We start from the raw sequence: 21,337 nt of genomic DNA on the forward strand, positions 1-21,337 counted from the left end.
TCAGGGGGCAGCTAAGAGTCAACCTCATTGCTGTAACTCTAGAGTCACATGCAAGCCAGACTAGATAAGGATGATAGATTTTCTTCCCTAAAGGATATTAATAAACCAGATGGGATTTTATGACAACTGTGGTTTTATGGTCATTTAACTCCAGATTTTTATCGAATTCAAATTTCAACATCTGCCATGCTGGGATTCAAAATCCAGAGCCTCAGAGCATTACCCTGGGTCTCTGGATTACTCATCCAGCGACAATACCAGAATGCCATCGCCTCCCCCAAAAGCATTTGGTTTAAATTCTGGAAATTACTCCAGTGACATTAAGACTACACTGTCACTGTCTCCCCAGGTTGTTATCCAATTGCCTTTTAAAGGCTATAAGCAGCAGTTACCTGCTCATGGTGCTTTCTTTTATTGTGTATTAGGAACTCTTTGCTGCCTTTGGAGTGGAAATTCTCATAAAGCTGTTAAAGATTGATCCAAATAAATTCTACAGTGGTATGGGCCATAACAAGCTTATACTGTCCACAATAGACTGTATCTGGTAAGTTCTTTATTATACTGCAGCAAGAAATACTTGTAATCATCACTTCTGTCAGTCTGTATTCTGTTTTACATGTCAGAACAAGTAAATGTATATAGCTTTTCTTAATATGCTAACAAAGCAACATAATAGATACTTTAAAAGGCTATATGTAACACTTAGGTTATTTGTAAATTTGTCATGAAATCTTCTGACGTTGCTGTAACTCAACATTTGTGGCCTAATTAATATAGTGGAACCAAGGAACCAAGAGAATTTTATAGTATATGCTACAGGGTATAATGGCTATAAGTAGCAATCAATGTGATTGCAATGTGATCACAGTAAGTGATATGATTTCAGCAGCTTACTATAACCCGCCAAATCTGCTCAGATCTGTCATTGTTGCTGCCTTTGGAACTTTTAATGGAGAATTGGATGAAAAGAAAAAAGTAGTAATGGCAGAAATTTTTTTATGACAACAGGAAAATAAGAGCTTGGGTTAGTGTAATATACCATCTTGCATATCATCAAGATATGCTAAAGTATCTTAATTAAAATGCTTTTGAAATGCAATCTCTGTAATTTAAGATCAATTAAGATATATTTTCCAAAGTGAAGATGACCCAGGGATAAATGCATGCCTATTTATTGGTCATCCAGTGAATAAAGAATGCAATAATTAAAAATGAGCTAGAAAAAAATCTAATTTTTTTTTTCATATTTATTGCAGGTGCTGCATTGTTGGGTGCTACATAGCTGAGGACAGCTTCCTTGAAAAAGGAGGCATTTTTCTTTTCCTAGATTTTCTTGAAGTAAGCATTAAAAAATATAGATAGTGTGGTAGTTATGTTACTGGATTAAGAATCTAGAAATTGTAAATTTAAATCCCAGCATGCAGTTTGAGAATTTGAAAGGCAAACAGAAAATGTTGGAAAAACTTAGCAGGTTGGGCAGTATCTGTGAAGAAAGAAACAGTGTTAATATTTTGAGCCCAGTATGATTCTTTCAATCTGAATTCTATTTTCAAGTATCTGGAAATTACTGCATCAGTAAAAGTGACCATGAAGCCATTGATTATCATTAAAAAAACTGGTTCATTGATACCAAAGCAAAACATTATGGTTATTGCAAATATTTGACATCTCAGGCAGCATCTGTGATCGAGAAATAAAATCAACGTTACAAGTTAATGACCAAATATCAAATGAAAACAGTGAGCATCCTCCAGAAGTAGGCTAATTTGGTGTAATTTTGGAGTTTAACGCTCCAGCTAACACCATCTCAGCTCAGGCACGTACAACTGAAAACTCATTAAATAGCAGGTGGGACTCCTCCACCAGTGTCAGTTAAAAGAGATCAACTACTTGCAGTTTAGTTGTTGATTGATTTTTGCTTGATCGAGGAATTGTTTTTCTTCTTCACTGTCTTTCTGCTCTTCTGCCCCTTGCTCTTCCACCATTCCTGGCCATGTTGCTGTTCTTGGGTATCTGAATGGAGAAGGGCATGAGGGTAGGGTTCTGGTAAGAGGAGGACATGGAAAGTAAAAGGTGCATGCATCTTGAAAATCAAAAAGAATTGTGGAATGAGATGTGAGAAAAAAAACTAAGTTTTGAAGATACTGTCACCTTCAGTGGTTTCAGAATTGTTGCTAGCCATATCCACAGTGATGGTTACTGCACTGATGGTGACCTCTGGGATAAGAAGATGCAGGACACATCTTCCCCTGCCGGTTGGGTGCTGCTATTTCCAGTTGTACGCCAACTTGACACTCAAGAAAATGGCAAGTGTGCCAGTGAATGTTTGAGTGATGTGGCTATTGTCATTGAATAATTTGAAGTACATGCAAATTGTGATATGTGGGTGTGAGTCTTTCAGCAGTACTGAGTAGTGTTAGCTGAATTTATTAATATAAGGTACAAATTCTGATTGATTAAAATTGATGCTAGCTGAGTGATAGGGCTGTGATGCATTGCGCAATATGTGAGCTCAGCAGTGCAATTTGTGGGGTAAGGCACATGAAGGTGCCTTCGCTAGCGTCGACCACTCATGTGAAGTTATTAAACTTTGGCAGCATTGCACCCAGATCCTCAGGACACTATTGCTGTCATTGACCACTGCAGCTATCTGGTCACTGCCTTCACAAAGTTTATCTGGAGGGCTTCCTGACACCCAGAGGATGGATGACATCTTGCCTCCTTTCCACTTCCTCCACAATGCATCCAATGCATTCTATGCAGTGTCAAGAACCTTGGAACATGCTTTTTCCTGGCATGTCATTATTCATTTTTCTACCTGCTCACACACTTTTCCGCAAACTGTTCCAGCATCAGCTGCTGCCAGAATGCACTTCCTCTTTAAGAGGTGAGGCTTGCTTTAAGTATGTAGATTTGTTTTAATTGATGAAAGCCTTGCACAAATTTTGGCCCTCTGCCAAGGTTTGCACGCAACAGCACAATTAATGCTGGCTACACACATCTTGCAAATTTGTGTGCAGCACAAATTTGCTATAATGTCTGCATCAGAAGCAACAGGCACAGATTTATCACACATTGCAACCCCCAACCTATTTTCAGACATTTGAATTTTTTCCCCTCTGCACTTTCTACAGTTGTGAATGTCACATTCACAGCTGAATATTCCAACCCATTGCTCATAGCCTATGTCAATCAGTTGTTGGGAGAATTTACAGGCACATCAAGCAAGTAATAATGACCTTGCTTGAAAGGCAAAAGTCATTAGCCACTTTACCCTTGCAAGTGACGGGGTTTCCAAGAGTGCAGAGCATCATGGTTGTGTGACCAACAACTTCCTGCTTCTCCTCTGCCACATTCACTTCTCGTCTTACTTATTACTTATGCACAGAGAGTTCCTTTCCTATGCGAATAATGTCGCACTGACATTACATACCTAGGAACACCTTCAATGGCAAATGGATAGACTCTCTCAAATCTGTAAAGAGTTTACTTTGACAATTAGAGCAGAAAGACAAATGTCATGGTCCAGAATGTTGCAATACCAACAGCTATCAACAATAACAATGTGATGCTGGGGTTCCTCTTTGCTTCACATAGTGGTTCTAGAATCACCTCAATCAGGACTATGCCTCATGCTTAATTATTTCACCCTTTGAAATGTACATAGCTAAATTAGTGCTTCCAAATTACACTGAGAGGGACAAAAACAGAAAATGCTGAAAAATCTCAGCAGGCCTGACAGTATCTGTGGAGAGAGGATAGAGCCAACATTTTGAGTCTGGGTGACCCTTGCTCTGACGAAGGGTCATCCAGAATTAAAATGATAGGCTCCACTCGCATTCTAACATTTCTATGCTTGGCCTCCTATATTGTACTTTTCCAATAAAACTCAGCGCAGACTCCAAGGACAGCAGCCCATCTTTCAGTTAGCCACATATCCTTCCAAACTCACCGTTAAATTCAACAATTTCTGATCATTTCTGATCATAGCCCTTCCCTTTATAATGGTAAGTGTTGATGGTGATCGCAACAATACTGTAGCAAAAAAGGGTGCTGATTGGTTGGTAAATTGACTCATTAGCTACAGGGCTTTTGCCCTTCCAAGGTAATTTGAAGTAAACCAGGCACTTTTAGGTCTAAAAGTACAGATCTTTAGTCCATTTGCAAGTTTGCTCAATACATATATAGATATACAATTTGAGCGGAAGGTTAAGCAGGCCATTTCACACTGCTCCTATGCAGTGATTCCTTTACATTTGCTAGAACTGACATATTCCCTTAAGGATATTTTCTATTTCCAACACTGTAATGTTTTCTCAAATCAGTACTACTACCTCACTCCCTTTTTCTCCTTCCCTATCTTTTCAGAATATCAGTACATCTGAGTTAGGCCTATAATGATAATAATTAGATGTGATGTGGATTTTATTTGTTTGTTCCCACAAATGCAAAACTTAACATAAATAAAGTATGCTAAGGACAGAATTAGGAAGGAAGCCAGAGCAATCAGAATTGAGTCTCTTCTCTGTATCCCAGAAGGCATTATTACACTTCGATGAACCATTTTAGGGGAGCAATGGTCTAGTGGTATTATCGCCAGACTATTAATCAAGAAACTCAGCTAATGTCCTGGGGACCCGGGTTTGAATCTCACCACGGCAGGTGGTGGAATTTGAATTCAATAAAAAATATCTGGAATTAAGAGCCTACTCATGACCATGAAACCATTGTCGATTGTCGGAAATACCCATCTGGTTCACTAAGGTCATTTAGGGAAGGAAATCTGCCGACCTTATCTGGTCTGGCCTACATGTGACTCCAGAGCCACGGCAATGTGGTTAACTCTCAACTGCCCTCTGAACTGGCCTAGGAAGCCATTCAGTTGTATCAATTGTTATGAAGTCAATAAAAAGGAACGAAACCGGATAGACTACCTGGCATTGACCTAGGCACCGAAAAGGACAATGACAGAACAAACAGCCCTGTTGACCCTGCAAAGTCCTCCTTACTAACATCAACACCAGCACAATCTGCAATCTCATGGCCCAGCATATCCCCCACTCAACTATTACCATCAAGCCAGGGGATCAACTTTGGTTCAATGGAGAGTGCAGGAGGGCATGCCAGGAGCAGCACCAGGCATGCATAAAAATGGTGAAACTACCAAATAGGACTACTTGCATGCCAAACAGCATAAACAGCAAGTGATAGACAGAGTTAAATGATTCCACGGATCAAATCTAAGCTTTGCAGTCCTGCCACATCCAGTTATAAACGGAGGTGGACAATTGAATAACTCATTGGAGGAGGAGTCTTCACGAATATCCCCTTCCTCAATGATGGAAGCACATCAGTGCAAAAAAGAAGGCTGAAGCATTTGCATCAATCTTCAGTCTGAAGTGCCGCATGGATGATCTATCTCAGCCTCCTCCAGTGGTCCACAGCATCTCAGATGTCAGTTTCTAGCCAATTCAATTCACTTCACATGATATAAAGAAATGGTTGGAGACGCTGGATCATGCAAAGGCACTGGGCCTTGATAACATTCCGGCAATGGTACTGAAGACTTGTGCTCCGGAACTTGCCGTTCCTCTCACCAAGCTCTTCCAGTACAGTTACAACATTGGCATCTACCCAATAACGTGGAAAATTACCCAGTTATGTCCTGTACACAAAAAGCAGGACAAATTCAACCTGGCCAATTACCACCCAATCAGTCTACTCTCAATCATCACTAAAGTGATGGAAGGAGTCATCAATAGTGCTAACAAGCAGCACCTGCTCAGTAATAACCTGCTCAGTGACGCCCAGTTTGGGTTTCGCTAGGGTCACTCAGCTCCTGACCTCATTACAGCATTGGTTCAAACATGAACAAAAGAGTTGAATTCCAGAGATAAGGTGAGAGTAACAGCCTTTGGCATCAAGGCCACATTCAATCGAGTGTGGCATTCAGGGAGCCCGAGCAAAGCTGGAATCAATGGATAACAAGGGGCAAACTCTCCACTGGTTGGAGTCATACCTGTTACATGGGGAGGCGATGGCTAGTGGCATTATTGCTAGACTGTTAATCCAGAAACTCAGCTAAAGTTCTGGGGACCCGGCTTCGAATCCGGCCACGGCCGATGGTGGAATTTGAATTCAATAAAAAAAATCTGGAATTAAGAATCTACTGATGACCATGAAACCATTGACGATTGTTGGAAAAACCCATCTGGTTCACGAAAATCCTTTAGGGAAGGAAATCTGCCATCCTTAACTGGTCTGGCCTACATGTGACTTCAGAGCCACAGCAATGTGGTTGACTCTCAACTGCCCTCCAAGGGTAACTTGGACTAGGGAAGGGCAATAAATGCTGGACAGCCAGTGATGCCCATGTTCCATGAATTAATAAAAAAATACAAAGATGGTTGTGGTTGTGGAGGGTCAATCATCTCAGCTTCAGGACATCTCTGCAGGTGTCCCTCAGTGTCGTGTCCTAAGCCCAGCTCTTCAGCTGCTTCATCAATGACTTCCCCTCTGTAAGGTTAGAAGTGGGAATGTTCACCGATGATTGCACGATGTTCAGCATTATTCACAATTCTCAGATACCGAAGCAGTCCATGTTCAAATACAACAAGTTCTGGATATTATCCAGGTTTGGGCTGACAAGTGGCAAGTAACATCCGCGCCACACAAATGCCAGGCAATGACCATCACCAATAAGAGACATTCGAAGCATCACCGCTTGATGTGTTACCATCACTGAATCTCCCACTGTAAGTATTTTGGGGTTAGCATTGACCAGAAACTCAACTGAACTCGCCACATAAACACAGTGGCTACAAGAGCAGGTCAGAAGCTAGGAATTCTGCAGCGAGTAACTCACCTCCTGGTTCCCCAAAGCCTGTCCACCATTTACAAGGCACAAGTCAGGAGTGTGATGGAATAATCCCCACTTGCCTGAATGGGTGCAGCTCCAACAACACTCAAGAAGCTTGACACCATCCAGGACAAAGCAGCCCGCTTGATTGGCACCACATCCATAAACATTCAATCCCTCCACCACCGACGCTCAGTAACAGCAGTGTGTACGATCTACAAGATGCACTGCAGCAATTCATCAAAGATCCTTAGACAGTGCCTTCCAAACCCACAACCACTTCCATCTGGAGGAATAAGGGCAGCAGATACATAGGAACACCACAAGTTCCCCCCAAGCCTCTCACCATCCTGACTTGGAAATATATCGCCATTCTTTCATAGTCGCTGGGTCAAAATCCTGAAATTTCCTCCCTAACAGCATTGTGGGTCAACCCACAGCACACAGACTGCAGCGATTCAAGAAGGCAGCTCACCATCACCTTCTCAAGGGCAACTAGGGATGGGCAATAAATGCTGGCCAGCCAGCGATGCCTATGTCCCACATATTAAAAAAAAGTGAAACTTTTTTCTACATTATAAATGCAATCTGATAAGGCATGCAAGCTTGCTTATGAACTAAGGAAGATTAATAGTCAACTCCGTACATGGAAAAAATAGGTGGATAATTAATGTGCATTGTTGGCATTTCAAATTCCTTAATTTAATGTTGTTAGTACACTGCACTAACAGTATTGTCAGAATTGTACAATTGTGTTACAACTTTCAAGGTTGCATCTATCAGCAAGACCAAAATAAAAAAGAAATTGAATGTCTTTATAGGGAAGATTCTTTTTGTAATGTCTGCTAATTTGGTTTTAAAAATTATTGTACATGAACTATTTCAAGTGGAAATTTTCTGTCTTCCTCCAAAGGCAAGTTCAAAGCTCATACACAATTTGATACTTGGGACCTTACTTGAGTTATGCGACAACACCAAAACGATCCATCACATAAATGTGTGGCGTGGAAAAAATGATTCTACAGCAGCTAGCCTCCTGCTACATCTTTGGAGAAAAGAGGAGAAAGAAATGCGAGTCAAGCGGGATACAGAGGGAAGGATTTTAGGTAAATGCATTTGAAAAAGCTCCTGTAATTTTAAGATTAAAATGTACGGGTAGTTTCCTGACAACCTTTACCAGTATAGACAGGACCCAAGAAAACAGGTCAAGAGATTGAGCATCTAGTTCTTAAAGCCAGTCTCTCATCCAGTTATTTCTGGTCATTATCTCACAACCAGATAATTGTGCAGAGGCCTCTCACACAGAATGTGTACCAGCTTCATGAAAAGCTCTGAAAAGTATTTTGTTGATATGCTCATACTGTACCATAGGTTTTTCACTCAGAATGTGCAGTGTACCTATTGTGCCCTTCTTAAATGGGTGATTGAGTATTTACATATGCTGCAGCATCAACTTATGTCTTCCAAATTTTGTGTCACTATTATAATTTGTAGCTGCAGTTAGATTCTTGGATTTGTGCTTCTGGTATTTTTTCTGGCTTCTTTCTGCACATATTTTTGCCTTAATTCTTCCAGGCCTTTTCAATTTACCCATACATTTTCTATGTCTGGCCTCTGGGTGCTTCCATTTGAGTTGCACAAATCAAGATCCATAAGATTGTTTTTTGCTGATGTTGTGGTAGGGGGAAATGAGCGCTTGAGGTGAGATCAGAGATTTGTAGGAATCCGTTTGAGACTAAAAGACCATGATTGATCTAATTTACATTCTACTATCCTGATATTGATACAATATAGGGAGTTGTTGGCTAATCATACAATCAGTCACTATGAATTAGTATACAATAGTGCCAGAAATTACATTAGGAAAACCACAGTGAAAGTTTTGAGAACCAAAGTCACCTTTTTTTCTCCCAAGAATGCCATACTTACCACATCTTAGATACCAAATTACTCATCTGTTTCCCAAAGTGTTTTATTTTTGAGGCAAAGTATCCAGATCTGTCCTTGAGCAGTCAGTCATAGGATGTTCCAAAGCACTTCACAGCCAATTAAGCATTTTTGAAGTATATCAATATTTAGTCACTAGACTACAAACTTCAATGTGTAAACAATTGTCGGGGGGGAGCTACTGCAGGCTGCCTGCAGTAGCAGGGGCCTGACAGCTCTCTCGTTGTCTGTCAGACTCCTGCTACTGCTAATGCACATGTGCAGCATCAGAGGCTGACACGTGTGCACTACCTCCCTCTGCAGGCTTTCGTGCATGTTAAGCCCCGCCCACAGGCTTCTGCAACGAAAATAGGACTCGCTTGCAAATCATTGCGAACGAGTACGATTTGGTGGCCATTACAGAGACATAGCTGCAGGATGGTCACGACTGGGAGTTGAATATCCAGGGGTATCAAACTGTTCGGAGTGACCGACAGGAAGGTAAGGGAGGTGGTGTAGCTCTGATATTTAAGGATGAAATCAGGACGGTAATGAGAGATGATATAGGTTCTATGGAAAAAAAGGTTGAATCAATTTGGATGAAAATTAGAAATAGTAAGGAGAAAAAGTCACTGGTAGGCGTAGTCTATAGGCCACCAAATAATGACATCATGGTGGGGCAAGAAATAAACAAAGAAATAACTGATGCATGTAAAAATGGTACAGCAATTATCACGGGGGATTTTAGTCTACATATCAATTGGTCAGACCAGGTCGGTCAAGGCAGCCATGAGGAGGAGTTCATAGAATGTATCCGCAACAGCTTTCTTGAACAATATGTAATGGAACCGACAAGAGAGCAAGCTATCCTAGATCTGGTCCTGTGTAATGAGACAGGAATAATTAATGATCTTGCAGTTAGGGATCCTCTTGGAAGAAGCGATCACAGTATGGTTGAATTTAAAATACAGATAGAGCGTGAGAAGGTAAAATCCAATACCAGTGTCTTGTGCTTAAACAAAGGAGACTGCAAAGGGATGAAGGAGGAGTTGGCTAAGGTAGACTGGGAGCAAAGACTTTATGGTGGGACAATTGAGGAACAGTGGAGGACTTTCAAAGCGATTTTTCACAGTGCTCAGCAAAAGTATATACCAGTGATAAGGAAGGACTTTAGAAAAAGAGATAATCAGCCATGGATATCTAAGGAAATAAAGGAGGGTATCAAATTGAAAGAAAATGCATACAAAGTGGCAGAGATTAGTGGGAATCTAGAGGATTGGGAAATCTTTAAAGATCAGCAGAAAGCCACAAAAAAAGCTATAAAGAAAAGTAAGATGGATTATGAGAGTAAACTAGCTCAGAATATAAAAACAGAGAGCAAAAGTTTCGACAAATATATAAAATGAAAAAGAGTGGCTAAAGTAAACATTGGCCCTTTAGAGGATGAGAAGGGGGATGTAATAACTGGAAATGAGAAAATGGCTGAGACATTGAACAGGTATTTTGTGTCAGTCTTCACAGTGGAAGACACAAATAACATGCCAAAAATTGATGACAGGAAGGCAATAGCAGGTGAGAACCCAGGAACTATCATTATCACAAAAGAGGTAGTGTTGGGCAAGTTAATGGGGCTAAAGGTAGACAAGTCTCCTGGTCCTGATGGAATGCATCCCAGGGTACTAAAAGAGATGGCGAGAGAAATAGCAAATGCACTAGTGGTAATTTACCAAAATTCGCTGGAATCGAGTGTTTTCCGCAGATTGGAAAACAGCAAATGTGACGCCACTGTTTGAAAAAGGAGGTAGACAAAAGGCAGGTAACTATAGGCCGGTTAGCTTAACTTCTGTAGTAGGGAAAATGCTTGAATCTATCATCAAGGAAGAAATAGCGAGACATCTGGATATAAATTGTCCCATTGGTAAGATGCAGCATGGGTTCATGAAGGGAAGGTCATGTTTGACTAATTTGGTGGAATTCTTTAAGAACATTACATGTGCAGTAGACAATGGGGAACCTGTGGATGTGGTGTATCTGGATTTCCAGAAGGCATTTGACAAGGTCTGCACCAAAGACTGCTACATAAGGTAAAGGTGCACGGTGTTATGGTTAATGTATTAGCATGGATAGAGGATTGGTTAACTAACAGAAAGCAAAGAGTGGGGGTAAATGGGTGTTTTTCTGGTTGGCGATCAGTGACTAGTGGTGTGCCTCAGGGATCAGTGTTGGGACCGCAAATGTTTACAATTTACATAGATGATTTGGAGTTGGGACCAAGTGTAGTGTGTCAAAATTCGCAGATGACACTAAGATGGGTGGCAGAGCAAAGTGTGCAGAGGACGCTGAAAGTCTGCAAAGGGATATAGATAATCTAAGTGAGTGGGCGAGAGTCTGGCAAATGAAGTACAATGTTGATAAATGTGAGGTCATCCATTTTGGTTGGAATAACAGCAAAATGGACTATTATTTAAATGGTAAAAACTTGCAGCGTGCTGCTGTGCAGAGGGACCTGAGTGTCCTCGTGCGGGAATCACAAGGAGTTGGTTTGCAGGTGCAGCATGTAATTAAGAAGGCAAATGGAATTTTGTCCTTCATTGCTAGAGGAATGGAATTTAAAAACAGCGAGATTATGTTGCAACTGTATAGGGTGCTGGTGAGGCCACACCTGGAGTACTGTGTACAGTTTTGGTCTCCTTACTTGAGAAAGGATATACTGGCACTGGAGGGGGTGCAGAGGAGATTCACCAGGTTGATTCCGGAGTTGAGAGGGTTGGCTTATGAGGAGAGACTGAGTAACTGGGGCTATACTCATTGGAATTCAGAAGAATGAGGGGAGATCTTATAGAAACATATAAGATCATGAAGGGAATAGATAAGATAGAAGCAGGGAAGTTGTTTCCACTGGCGGGTGAAACTAGAACTAGGGGGCAGAGCCTCAAAATAAGGGGAAGCAGATTTAGGACTGAGTTGAGGAGGAACTTCTTCACACAAAGGGTTATGAATCTGTGGAATTCCCTGCCCCAGTGAAGCAGTTGAGGCTACCTCATTGAATGTTTTTAAGGTAAGGATAGATACATTTTTGAACAGTAAAGGAATTAAGAGTTATGGTGAGTGGGCGGGTAAGTGGGGCTGAATTCACAAAAAGATCAGCCATGATCTTATTGAATGGCGGAGCAGTTCGAGGGGCCAGATGGCCTACTCCTGCTCCTAGTTCTTATGTTCTTATGAGCCGGTAAGATAGAACAAAAGATGAAAAATCGGGTTTGTGCCTGGTTTCCCGCCTTTCGCAATCTTGCCAGCCCCATTTTGCCGGCAAAATCAGCCACGTGCCTGCAAAGAGCACGAGGCTGATTTCAATATTAATGAGATGATTGGCTTGTCAGTAACGAGACCTGGATGCCATTGTCCAGGTTCATTTACCTGAACCCCCTCGCTGGTCAAGGTCCTCACTGGCGAGCGTCACAGATTGTCCCCAAAAACGGGGACCAGATGTGATGGCCTTGCCATTGGGACCAACGGCCATTGAAGTTGGGGGCAGGGCCGCGCAGTGCATGGCACGCTGACACTGTCAGCCTGGCAGCGTGGCGCTGCCCACTGTGGGAGAGGGGTGGGTGCGGTGGGGCCTGAGGGATTGGGGCCAGAAGGGGTGAAGCCTGATGGATCAAGGGGGGAGCTCCGTACCAGGGCTGGGAAGGGCAAATTCTGCAGAGGGTGCGTTAATTGGGCCAGTATGGTGAGCAGCTGGTGTGGTGATCAGCCAGGACAGCGATCGGGGGAGGGGGAGCACAATTGACCAGGACGGTGATCAGGGGGGTGGGCCGTATCTATCGGGGGTGGTGGGGATGTGGGCAATTGGCTGGGACAGCAATTGGTGGGATTGGGGGGGCAATCAGCTGGGGTGACAATCGGAGGTTTGGAGCAGCAATATCCAGGGCGGAGGTCGGAAGAGTGCAGGAGACAATCGGTTGGCGTGGCAATTGTGGAGTTGGGGCTGGGTGATGTCCATGTAGGGTGTGACAGATCTCCCAGTATATTGGGAGATCGGGGCGCCTGTGCAATGGCGCCCTAGAGCTCAGCAACTGCCTCACATATGAGCTGAGACTCCAGCTACCCCTGATGGTGAGCTTCACATTACGGTGTCTGTTTTCATAGAATCATAGAAACCCTACAGTGCAGAAAGAGGCCATTTGGCCCATCGAGTCTGCACCGACCACAATCCCACCCAGGCCCCACCCCCACCCCCACATCCCTACATATTCACCCACCAATCCCTCTAACCTACACATCTCAGGACACCAAGGAGCAATTTTAGCATGGCCAATCAACCTAACCCGCACATCTTGGGACTGTGGGAGGAAACCGGAGCACCTGGAGGAAACCCACGCAGACATGGGGAGAATGTGCAAACTCCACACAGACAGTGACCCAAGCCGGGAATCGAACCCAGGTCCCTGGAGCTGTGAAGCAGCAGTGCCAACCACTGTGCTACCGTGCCGCCCAGAGTGCCGTAAATTCCCATTACTTACCTCACCAAAGAAAAACCCGTTTTCTCACCTGGTTTACACTTCAAATTTTTTTGAGAAAATTCCGTCCTCTACCTTTATCTTGAAACTCTGCTACTTTTTCTCCAATAGCCACTATTGAATTTATTTCCATCACCCTGTCAAGCTGTGCATTCCAAATCCTAACCAGTTAATTTTGTAACAAAGATTTACTGTGTCACGTTTGGTTCTTTTGCCAAACACCTTAAATCAGTGTCCACTCGTTATTGACGCTTCAGGCATTAGAAGCAGTTTCCTCTTTTTTTTCTGTCTAATCCTTTATGATTTTAAGCACCTCCATCGAATCTCCTCTTTGCCACCTCTGCTCTTCGGGGAGCAAGACCGGTCTATCCATGTAACTATAATCCCTAAACCCTGAAACGTTTCTGCAAAGTTTTTGTTTCCTAATGTATGGTGGCTTTATCAACTGCTTTTGTTAACCTGTCCTGTCACCTTTAGAGATTTATGCATAAACACCCCCAGGTCTCTCTGTTTTTAAAATGTACCATTTAGCATATATTGTCTTTCTTCGTTCTTCTGATCAAAATGTATCAACTCAGATTTTTTTTGTATTTAACTTCATGTGTTTGCCCATCCCACCAGCCTGCCCATGTCCTCTTGACATGTATTATTACTACCTTCCTCACTGTTTACTACATTTCCAAGTTTCATTTCCTTGACAAAACCTAGGAAGAAAAACTGTGGGAGTGGGAGGCATAAATGTAACATGTAATTATCCTTCTAATTTTCTCATTCAGCTGTATTCTTGGGCAATTGTGTTCGATACTTCAACTTGCACTGTATATCCAATTTAGATGCCAAAAAGCCTCTGACTGGGATTATGCAGGATGAATACGGAACCACCCTTTTGCCAGCCAGTCACCTCAGTCCTGCAGTAATTGATGTTTCCGAAAATACAAGGGTGAAAATTTATTCAATTTTCTGTAAATTAGGTAAGAAGACAATCAAGCTATTACAAGATCATTAAACATGCCATGCTAATAAGAATAAAACAATTATTACAAAAACCTAAATTAAAAATGAATATAAATATATAACTACAATCTAAAAGTTTATTTATCTGTCACAAGTAGGCTTACATTAATACCGAAATGAAGTTACTGTAAAAATCCCCTAGTCGCCACACTCAGGCGCCTGTTCGGGTACACTGAGGGAAAATTTAGCATGACCAAAGCACCTAACCAGCACGTCTTTTGGACTGTGGGAGGAAACCGGAGCACCCGGAGGAAACCCACGCAGGCACAGGGAGAATGTGCAGACTCCGCACAGACAGTGACCCAAGCCGGGAATCGAATCCAGGTCCCTGGCACTGTGAGGCAGCAGTGCTAACCACTGTGCCACCTTGCCACCCATTAATGTTCATTAATATGCTCTCTCATGCACAGTGATCAGTACATGCTATTGTGATCCAAACTAAGATCTGGAATCTGTTGTGAAACTATATTATAGAACTAATATCATGTATCCAGATTCAGTGTTAACTGGCTGATTCCAGGCCTGGTGTTAGCAATAACAACAACTTGAATTGTGATAGCACATTTCAAACAGAAAAATGTCTCACTGCATTTTTTGTTGGAGTGAACATTAAGTATGATCATACAAAAAAATTGTATGTTAAAAATTATTTTGTAAGTGTATATTTTCTCAGGTTTTGAAGACCTACCTGGTTTGGCTGCACGTGATTATGCCACACTTGCTATTGTACACAGATACCTGGACTTCAAGGTAAGGTGATTTCAAATTAACAGAAAATTTTCCATATATGATATGGAGCAGATATTTTAAAAATATCATGATGGATATAAGTCCAGCTACGTCTCATTTAGCACTCACCGAACCTCCTATTCCCTGACCCCTATCCCTTGACTCACCCCTCCCCCTCCAGCTCTGCCACACTCCCCTGCTTTACGATTTTCCCATTCGCTGATCCTCTTGTTCACTGACCCTTCCTCTCCCCAACCGTCCCTCTCACCAACTCTGCCATTCCATGAATTTCCCACTCAACAACTTGGTCAGGGAATGGGAAAGTCAGGAAGCAGGGGTGGTCGAGGTTTATGGAGCAGAAGTGTCTGGGAGAGGGAAGTTCAGGGAGCAGGACGGTCAGGTTGTGGGATGGTGGATGAAGGAAGCAGCCAAGCAGATGTTTGTATTTTTTAAAAGTCTAAGCATGCTCGTCAACCATACTAAAATGAAAATGAAGGCATTGCTATTGGAGATCATCCATAATTTACCAACCGAACTAAAACAAAAATGTACGATTAGAATGCAATTTAACAGGGAAGATCTGTATCAAAGGTTCTTTTCTTGAAATCATATTAGACAAGAACAATCTTATTAATTTAATGGGATCCTAAAGGGTTTATAGAACCATAGAACATTACAGCACAGAAACAGGCCTTTTGGCCATTCTTGGCTGTGCCGAACCATTTTTCTGCCTAGTCCCACTGATCTGCACCTGGACCATGTCCCTCCACACCCCTCTCATCCATATACCTGTCCAAGTTTTTCTTAAATGTTAAAAGTGAGCCCGCATTCACCACTTCATCTGGCAGCTCATTCCACACTCCCACCACTCTCTGTGTGAAGAAGCCCCCCCTAATATTCCCTTTAACTTTTACCCCTTCACCCTTAACCCATGTCCTCTAGTTTTTTCTCCCCTAGCCTCAGTGGAAAAAGCCTGCTTGCATTCACTCTATCTATACCCATCATAATTTTATACACCTCTATCAAATCTCCCCTCATTCTTCTATGCTCCAGGGAATAAAGTCCTAACCTGTTCAACCTTTCTCTGTAACTCAGTTTCTCAAGTCCCGGCAACACCCTTGTAAACCTTCTCTGCACTCTTTCAACCTTATTGATATCCTTCCTGTAATTAGGTGACCAAAACTGCACACAATACTCTAAATTTGGCCTCACCAATGTCTTATACAACCTCACCATAACATTCCAACTCTTATACTCAATACTTTGATTTATAAAGGCCAATGTACCAAAAGCACTCTTTACGACCCTATCTACCTGTGACGCCACTTTTAGGGAATTATGTATCTGTATTCCCAGATCCCTCTGTTCTACTGCACTCTTCAGTGTCCTACCATTTACCTTGTATGTTCTACCTTGTTTGTCCTTCCAAAGTGCTATACCTCACACTTGTCTGCATTAAACTCCATCTGCCATTTTTCAGCCCATTTTTCTAGCTGGTCCAAATCCCTCTGCAAGCTTTGAAAACCTTCCTCACTGTCCACTACACCTCCAATCTTTGTATCATCAGCAAATTTGCTGATCCAATTTACCACATTATCATCCAGATCATTGATATAGATGACAAACAACAATGGACCCAGCACTGTTCCCTGTGGCACACCACTAGTCACAGGCCTCCACTCAGAGAAGCAATCCTCCACTACCACTCTCTGGCTTCTTCCATTGCGCCAATGTCTAATCCAATTTACTACCTCTCCATGTATACTAGCGACTGAACCTTCCTAACTAACCTCCCATGCGGGACCTTGTCAAAGGCCTTACTGAAATCCATGTAGACAACATCCACTGCCTTCCCTTCATCCACTTTCCTGGTAAACTCCTCGAAAAACTCAAATAGATTGGTTAAACATGACCTACCACGCTCAAAGCCATGTTGACTCTCCCTAATAAATCCCTGTCTATCCAAATATTTGTAGATCCTATCTCTTAGTACTCCTTCCAATAATTTACCTACTACTGACGTCAAACTTACTGGCCTATAATTTCCTGCATTACTTTTTGAGCCTTTTTTAAACAACGGAACAACATGAGCTATCCTCCAATCATCCGGCACCTCACCTGTGGATACCGACATTTTAAATATATCTGCCAGGGCCCCTGCAATTTCAACACTAGTCTCCTTCAAGGTCCAAGGGAATACCCTGTCCGGTCCTGGGGATTTATCTACTCTGATTTGCCTCAAGACAGCAAGCACCTCCTCCCCTTTAACCTGGATAGGTTCCATGACCTCCCTACTTGTTTGCCTTATTTCCATAGACTCCATGCCAGTTTCCTGAGTAAATACGGATGTAAAAAACCCATTTAATATCTCCCCCATTTCTTTTGGTTCCATACATAGCCGACCACTCTGATCTTCAAGAGGACCAATTTTATCCCTTACTATCCTTTTGCTCTTAATATACCTGTAGAAGCTCTTAGGATTATCCCTCACCTTGTCTGCCAAAGCAACCTCATGCCTTTTAGCCCTCCTGATTTCTTTCTTAAGTAGTTCCTTGCACTTTTTATATTCCTCAAGCATCTTATTTGCTCCCTGTTGCCTATACATGTCATACATCTCTCTCTTCTTCTTTATCAGAGTTCCAGTATCCCTCGAGAACCAAGGTTTCTTATTCTTATTCACTTTGCCTTTAATCCTGACAGGAACATACAAACTCTGCACTCTCAAAATTTCTCCTTTGAAGGCCTCCCACTTACCAATCACATCCTTGCCAGAGAACAGCCTGTCCCAATCCACTTTTTTTAGATCCTTTCTCATTTCTTCAAATTTGGCCTTTTTCCAGTTTAGAACCTCAACCCAAGGACCAGATCTATCTTTAGATCATAGATCATAGAACCCTACAGTGCAGAAAGAGGCCATTCGGCCCATCGAGTCTGCACCGACCACAATCCCAGCCAGGCCCTACCCCCATATCCCTACATATTTTATCCACGAATCCCTCTAATCTACGCATCTCAGGAAACTAAGGGGCAATTTTATCATGGCCAATCAACCTAACCCGCACATCTTTGGACTGTGGGAGGAAACCGGAGCACCCGGAGGAAACCCACGCAGACACGAGGAGAATGTGCAAACTCCACACAGAACATAAGAACATAAGAAATAGGAGCAGGAGTAGGCCATCTGGCCCTTCGAGCCTGCCCCGCCATTCAACAAGATCATGGCTGATCTGAAGCGAATCAGTTCCACTTACCCGCCTGCTCCCCATATCCCCAAATTCCCTTATCGATCAGAAAACTATCTACCCGTGATTTAAACATATTCAACGAGGAAGCCTCCACCACTTCAATGGGCAGAGAATTCCAGAGATTCACCACCCTCTGAGAGAAGAAGTTCCCCCTCAACTCTGTTCTGAACCGGCCCCCCCTTATTTTGAGGCTGTGCCCTCTAGTTCTGGTTCCCCTTCTAAGTGGAAAGAATCTCTCCACCTCTACCCTATCCAGCCCCTTCATTATCTTATATGTCTCTATAAGATCACCCCTCATCCTTCTAAACTCCAACGAGTACAGACCCAATCTGTTTAATCTCTCCTCATAAGCTACACCCCTCATCTCCGGTATCAACCTGGTGAACCTTCTCTGCACTCCCTCCAAGGCCAATATGTCCTTTCGCAAATAAGGGGACCAAAACTGCACACAGTACTCCAGTTGCGGCCTCACCAGTGCCCTGTACAGTTGCAGCAAGACCTCCCTGCTTTTATATTCTAACCCCCTCGCGATAAAGGCCAACATTCCATTCGCCTTCTTGATCACCTGCTGCACCTGCAAACTGAGTTTTTGCGATTCGTGCACAAGGACCCCCAGGTCCCTCTGCACAGTCGCACGATGTAATTTTTCTCCATTTAAATAATATTCCAATTTACTATTATTTCTTCCAAAGTGGATAACCTCACATTTGCTAACGTTATATTCCATCTGCCAGATCCTCGCCCACTCGCTCAGCCTATCCAAATCTCTCTGCAGACTTCCGCGTCCTCCACGCAATTCGCTTTCCCACTCACCTTCGTGTCATCAGCAAACTTGAATACCCTACATTCAGTCCCCTCCTCCAGATCATCTATGTAAATGGTAAACAATTGAGGCCCCAGCACCGATCCCTGCGGCACGCCACTGGTCACCAACTGCCAACCAGAAAAGCACCCATTTATCCCAACTCTCTGCTTCCTGTTAGATAGCCAATCCCCAATCCACGCCAACACCTTACCCCTAACTCCGTGTACCCCAATCTTCTGCAGCAACCTTTTGTGAGGCACCTTATCGAACGCCTTCTGGAAATCTAAAAACACCACATCCACCGGTTCCCCTCTGTCAACCGCACTAGTGACATCTTCATAAAAGTCCAGTAGATTCGTCAAACACGACTTTCCCTTCATGAATCCATGCTGCGTCTGCTTGATTGAACCATTCTTACTCAGGTGCTCTGTTATTTCCTCTTTAATAATGGACTCTAGCATCTTCCCAACTACGGACGTTAAGCTAACCGGCCTGTAGTTACCCGCCTTTTGTCTACTTCCTTTTTTAAACAGCGGCGTAACAGTAGCTGTTTTCCAGTCAGCCGGCACTACCCCAGAGTCCAGCGAATTTTGATAAATTACTACTAACGCATCTGCTATTACCTCAGCCATTTCTTTCAGTACCCTGGGATGCATTCCATCCGGGCCCGGGGACTTGTCTACCTTCAGTCCTATTAGTCTACCAAGCACCACCTCCTTAGTAACAATAATTGTATTAAGGACCTCCCCTCCCACCAACTCTCGATCTCTAATATTCGGCAAACTATTTGTGTCTTCCACCGTGAAGACCGACACAAAGAACTTATTTAAAGTCTCAGCCATTTCCTCGTTTTCCACTATTAAATCCCCCCTCTCATCTTCCAAGGGTCCAACATTCACTCTAGCCACTCTATTCCTTTTTATATACTTGTAAAAACTTTTACTATCATTTTTTATATTTTGAGCTAGTTTAGTTTCATAATCTATCTTTCCTTTCTTAATCGCTTTCTTAGTCGTTCTTTGTTTTTCTTTAAAGCTTTCCCAATCCACTAATTCTCCACTATTTTTGGCCACTCTGTACGCATCTGATTTTATTTTAATACTCTCCTTTATTTCCTTCATTATCCAAGTCCGGTTATCCTTTTTCTTACAGTCCTTCTTTATCACCGGAATATATTTTTGCTGAGTACTTAAAAAAATCTCCTTAAAAATCCTCCACTATTCCTCAGCTGTCCTACCTACCAGTCTGCTCGCCCAGTCTACATTAGCCAATTCCACCCTCATCCTATCGTACTCCCCTCTGTTCAAGCAGAGGACACTGGTTTGGGACCCTACTTTCTCACCCTCCATCTGTATCAGAAATTCCACCATATTATGATCACTCATCCCAAGAGTATCCTTCACAAGAAGATCCTTAATCCTACCTGTCTCATTGCACAGAACCAGATCCAAGATAGCTCGCTCTCTCGTAGGTTCTGTAACATACTGTTCAATGAAACAATCCCGACAGCATTCCAAGAACTCTTCCTCAAGCCCTCCACGTCCAATTTGAGTCGACCAATCAATATGTAGGTTAAAATCCCCCATGATTATTGCCGTTCCACTTTTGCACGCATCCATTATTTGCTTGTTTATAGCCCTCCCCACCTCTAAGTTATTATTTGGGGGCCTATAGACCACGCCTACCAGTGTCTTTCTCCCCCTACTATTCCTTATCTCCACCCACAACGATTCCACGTTTTGCTCCTTAGAGCCTATGTCGTCTCTCACTACCGTCCTGATATTATCCTTTATTAACAAAGCTACCCCACCTCCTTTTTCTACCTGTATATCCTTCCTAAATGCCTGATAACCCTGTATATTCAGTTCCCAGTCCTGGTCACCCTGCAACCACGTTTCTGTGATGGACACTAGATCATATTCATTTGTATGGATTTGTGCCATCAACTCATTTACTTTGTTTCGAATGCTTCGTGCATTCAGGCAAAGTGTCTTTATGCCAGCCTTTATCTGGACCCGGTTTGTTGAAGCGCTACTAACATCTCCCAAGCCCTCTCCTCCTTTAGCTAGTTGTCTCTTCACTATACTCCTGGCATTAGAGTAGACACATCTCAATCCTATGGTCTCACCTCTCCCCTTCTCTGTTCCCAGTCCACCTGCCCTCTTGCACTGCCTATAACCCTTCTCTGTTTGCGAGCTACCTTCCTCACTCTCAGTCACATCGCTTTGATCCCCTCCCC

At 42.8% G+C, this 21,337-nt stretch overlaps 1 protein-coding gene across 2 annotated transcripts in view; it reads left to right on the plus strand.

Annotated features, from left to right (window-relative positions):
* Window positions 1-21,337, plus strand: part of cfap69 (cilia and flagella associated protein 69) — a 106,974-nt gene that overhangs the window by 58,284 nt on the left and 27,353 nt on the right. For both annotated transcript variants that reach the window (XM_078227709.1, XM_078227716.1), the window contains 5 exons: window positions 426-544; window positions 1,257-1,338; window positions 7,773-7,965; window positions 14,139-14,276; window positions 14,993-15,069. In XM_078227709.1, the coding sequence (XP_078083835.1) occupies window positions 426-544; window positions 1,257-1,338; window positions 7,773-7,965; window positions 14,139-14,276; window positions 14,993-15,069 (609 nt within the window). The remainder of the gene's footprint in view (window positions 1-425; window positions 545-1,256; window positions 1,339-7,772; window positions 7,966-14,138; window positions 14,277-14,992; window positions 15,070-21,337) is intronic.

Source organism: Mustelus asterias, chromosome 2 (genome assembly GCF_964213995.1).
Source record: "Mustelus asterias chromosome 2, sMusAst1.hap1.1, whole genome shotgun sequence".
In the NCBI taxonomy this organism is placed as follows: domain Eukaryota; kingdom Metazoa; phylum Chordata; class Chondrichthyes; order Carcharhiniformes; family Triakidae; genus Mustelus; species Mustelus asterias.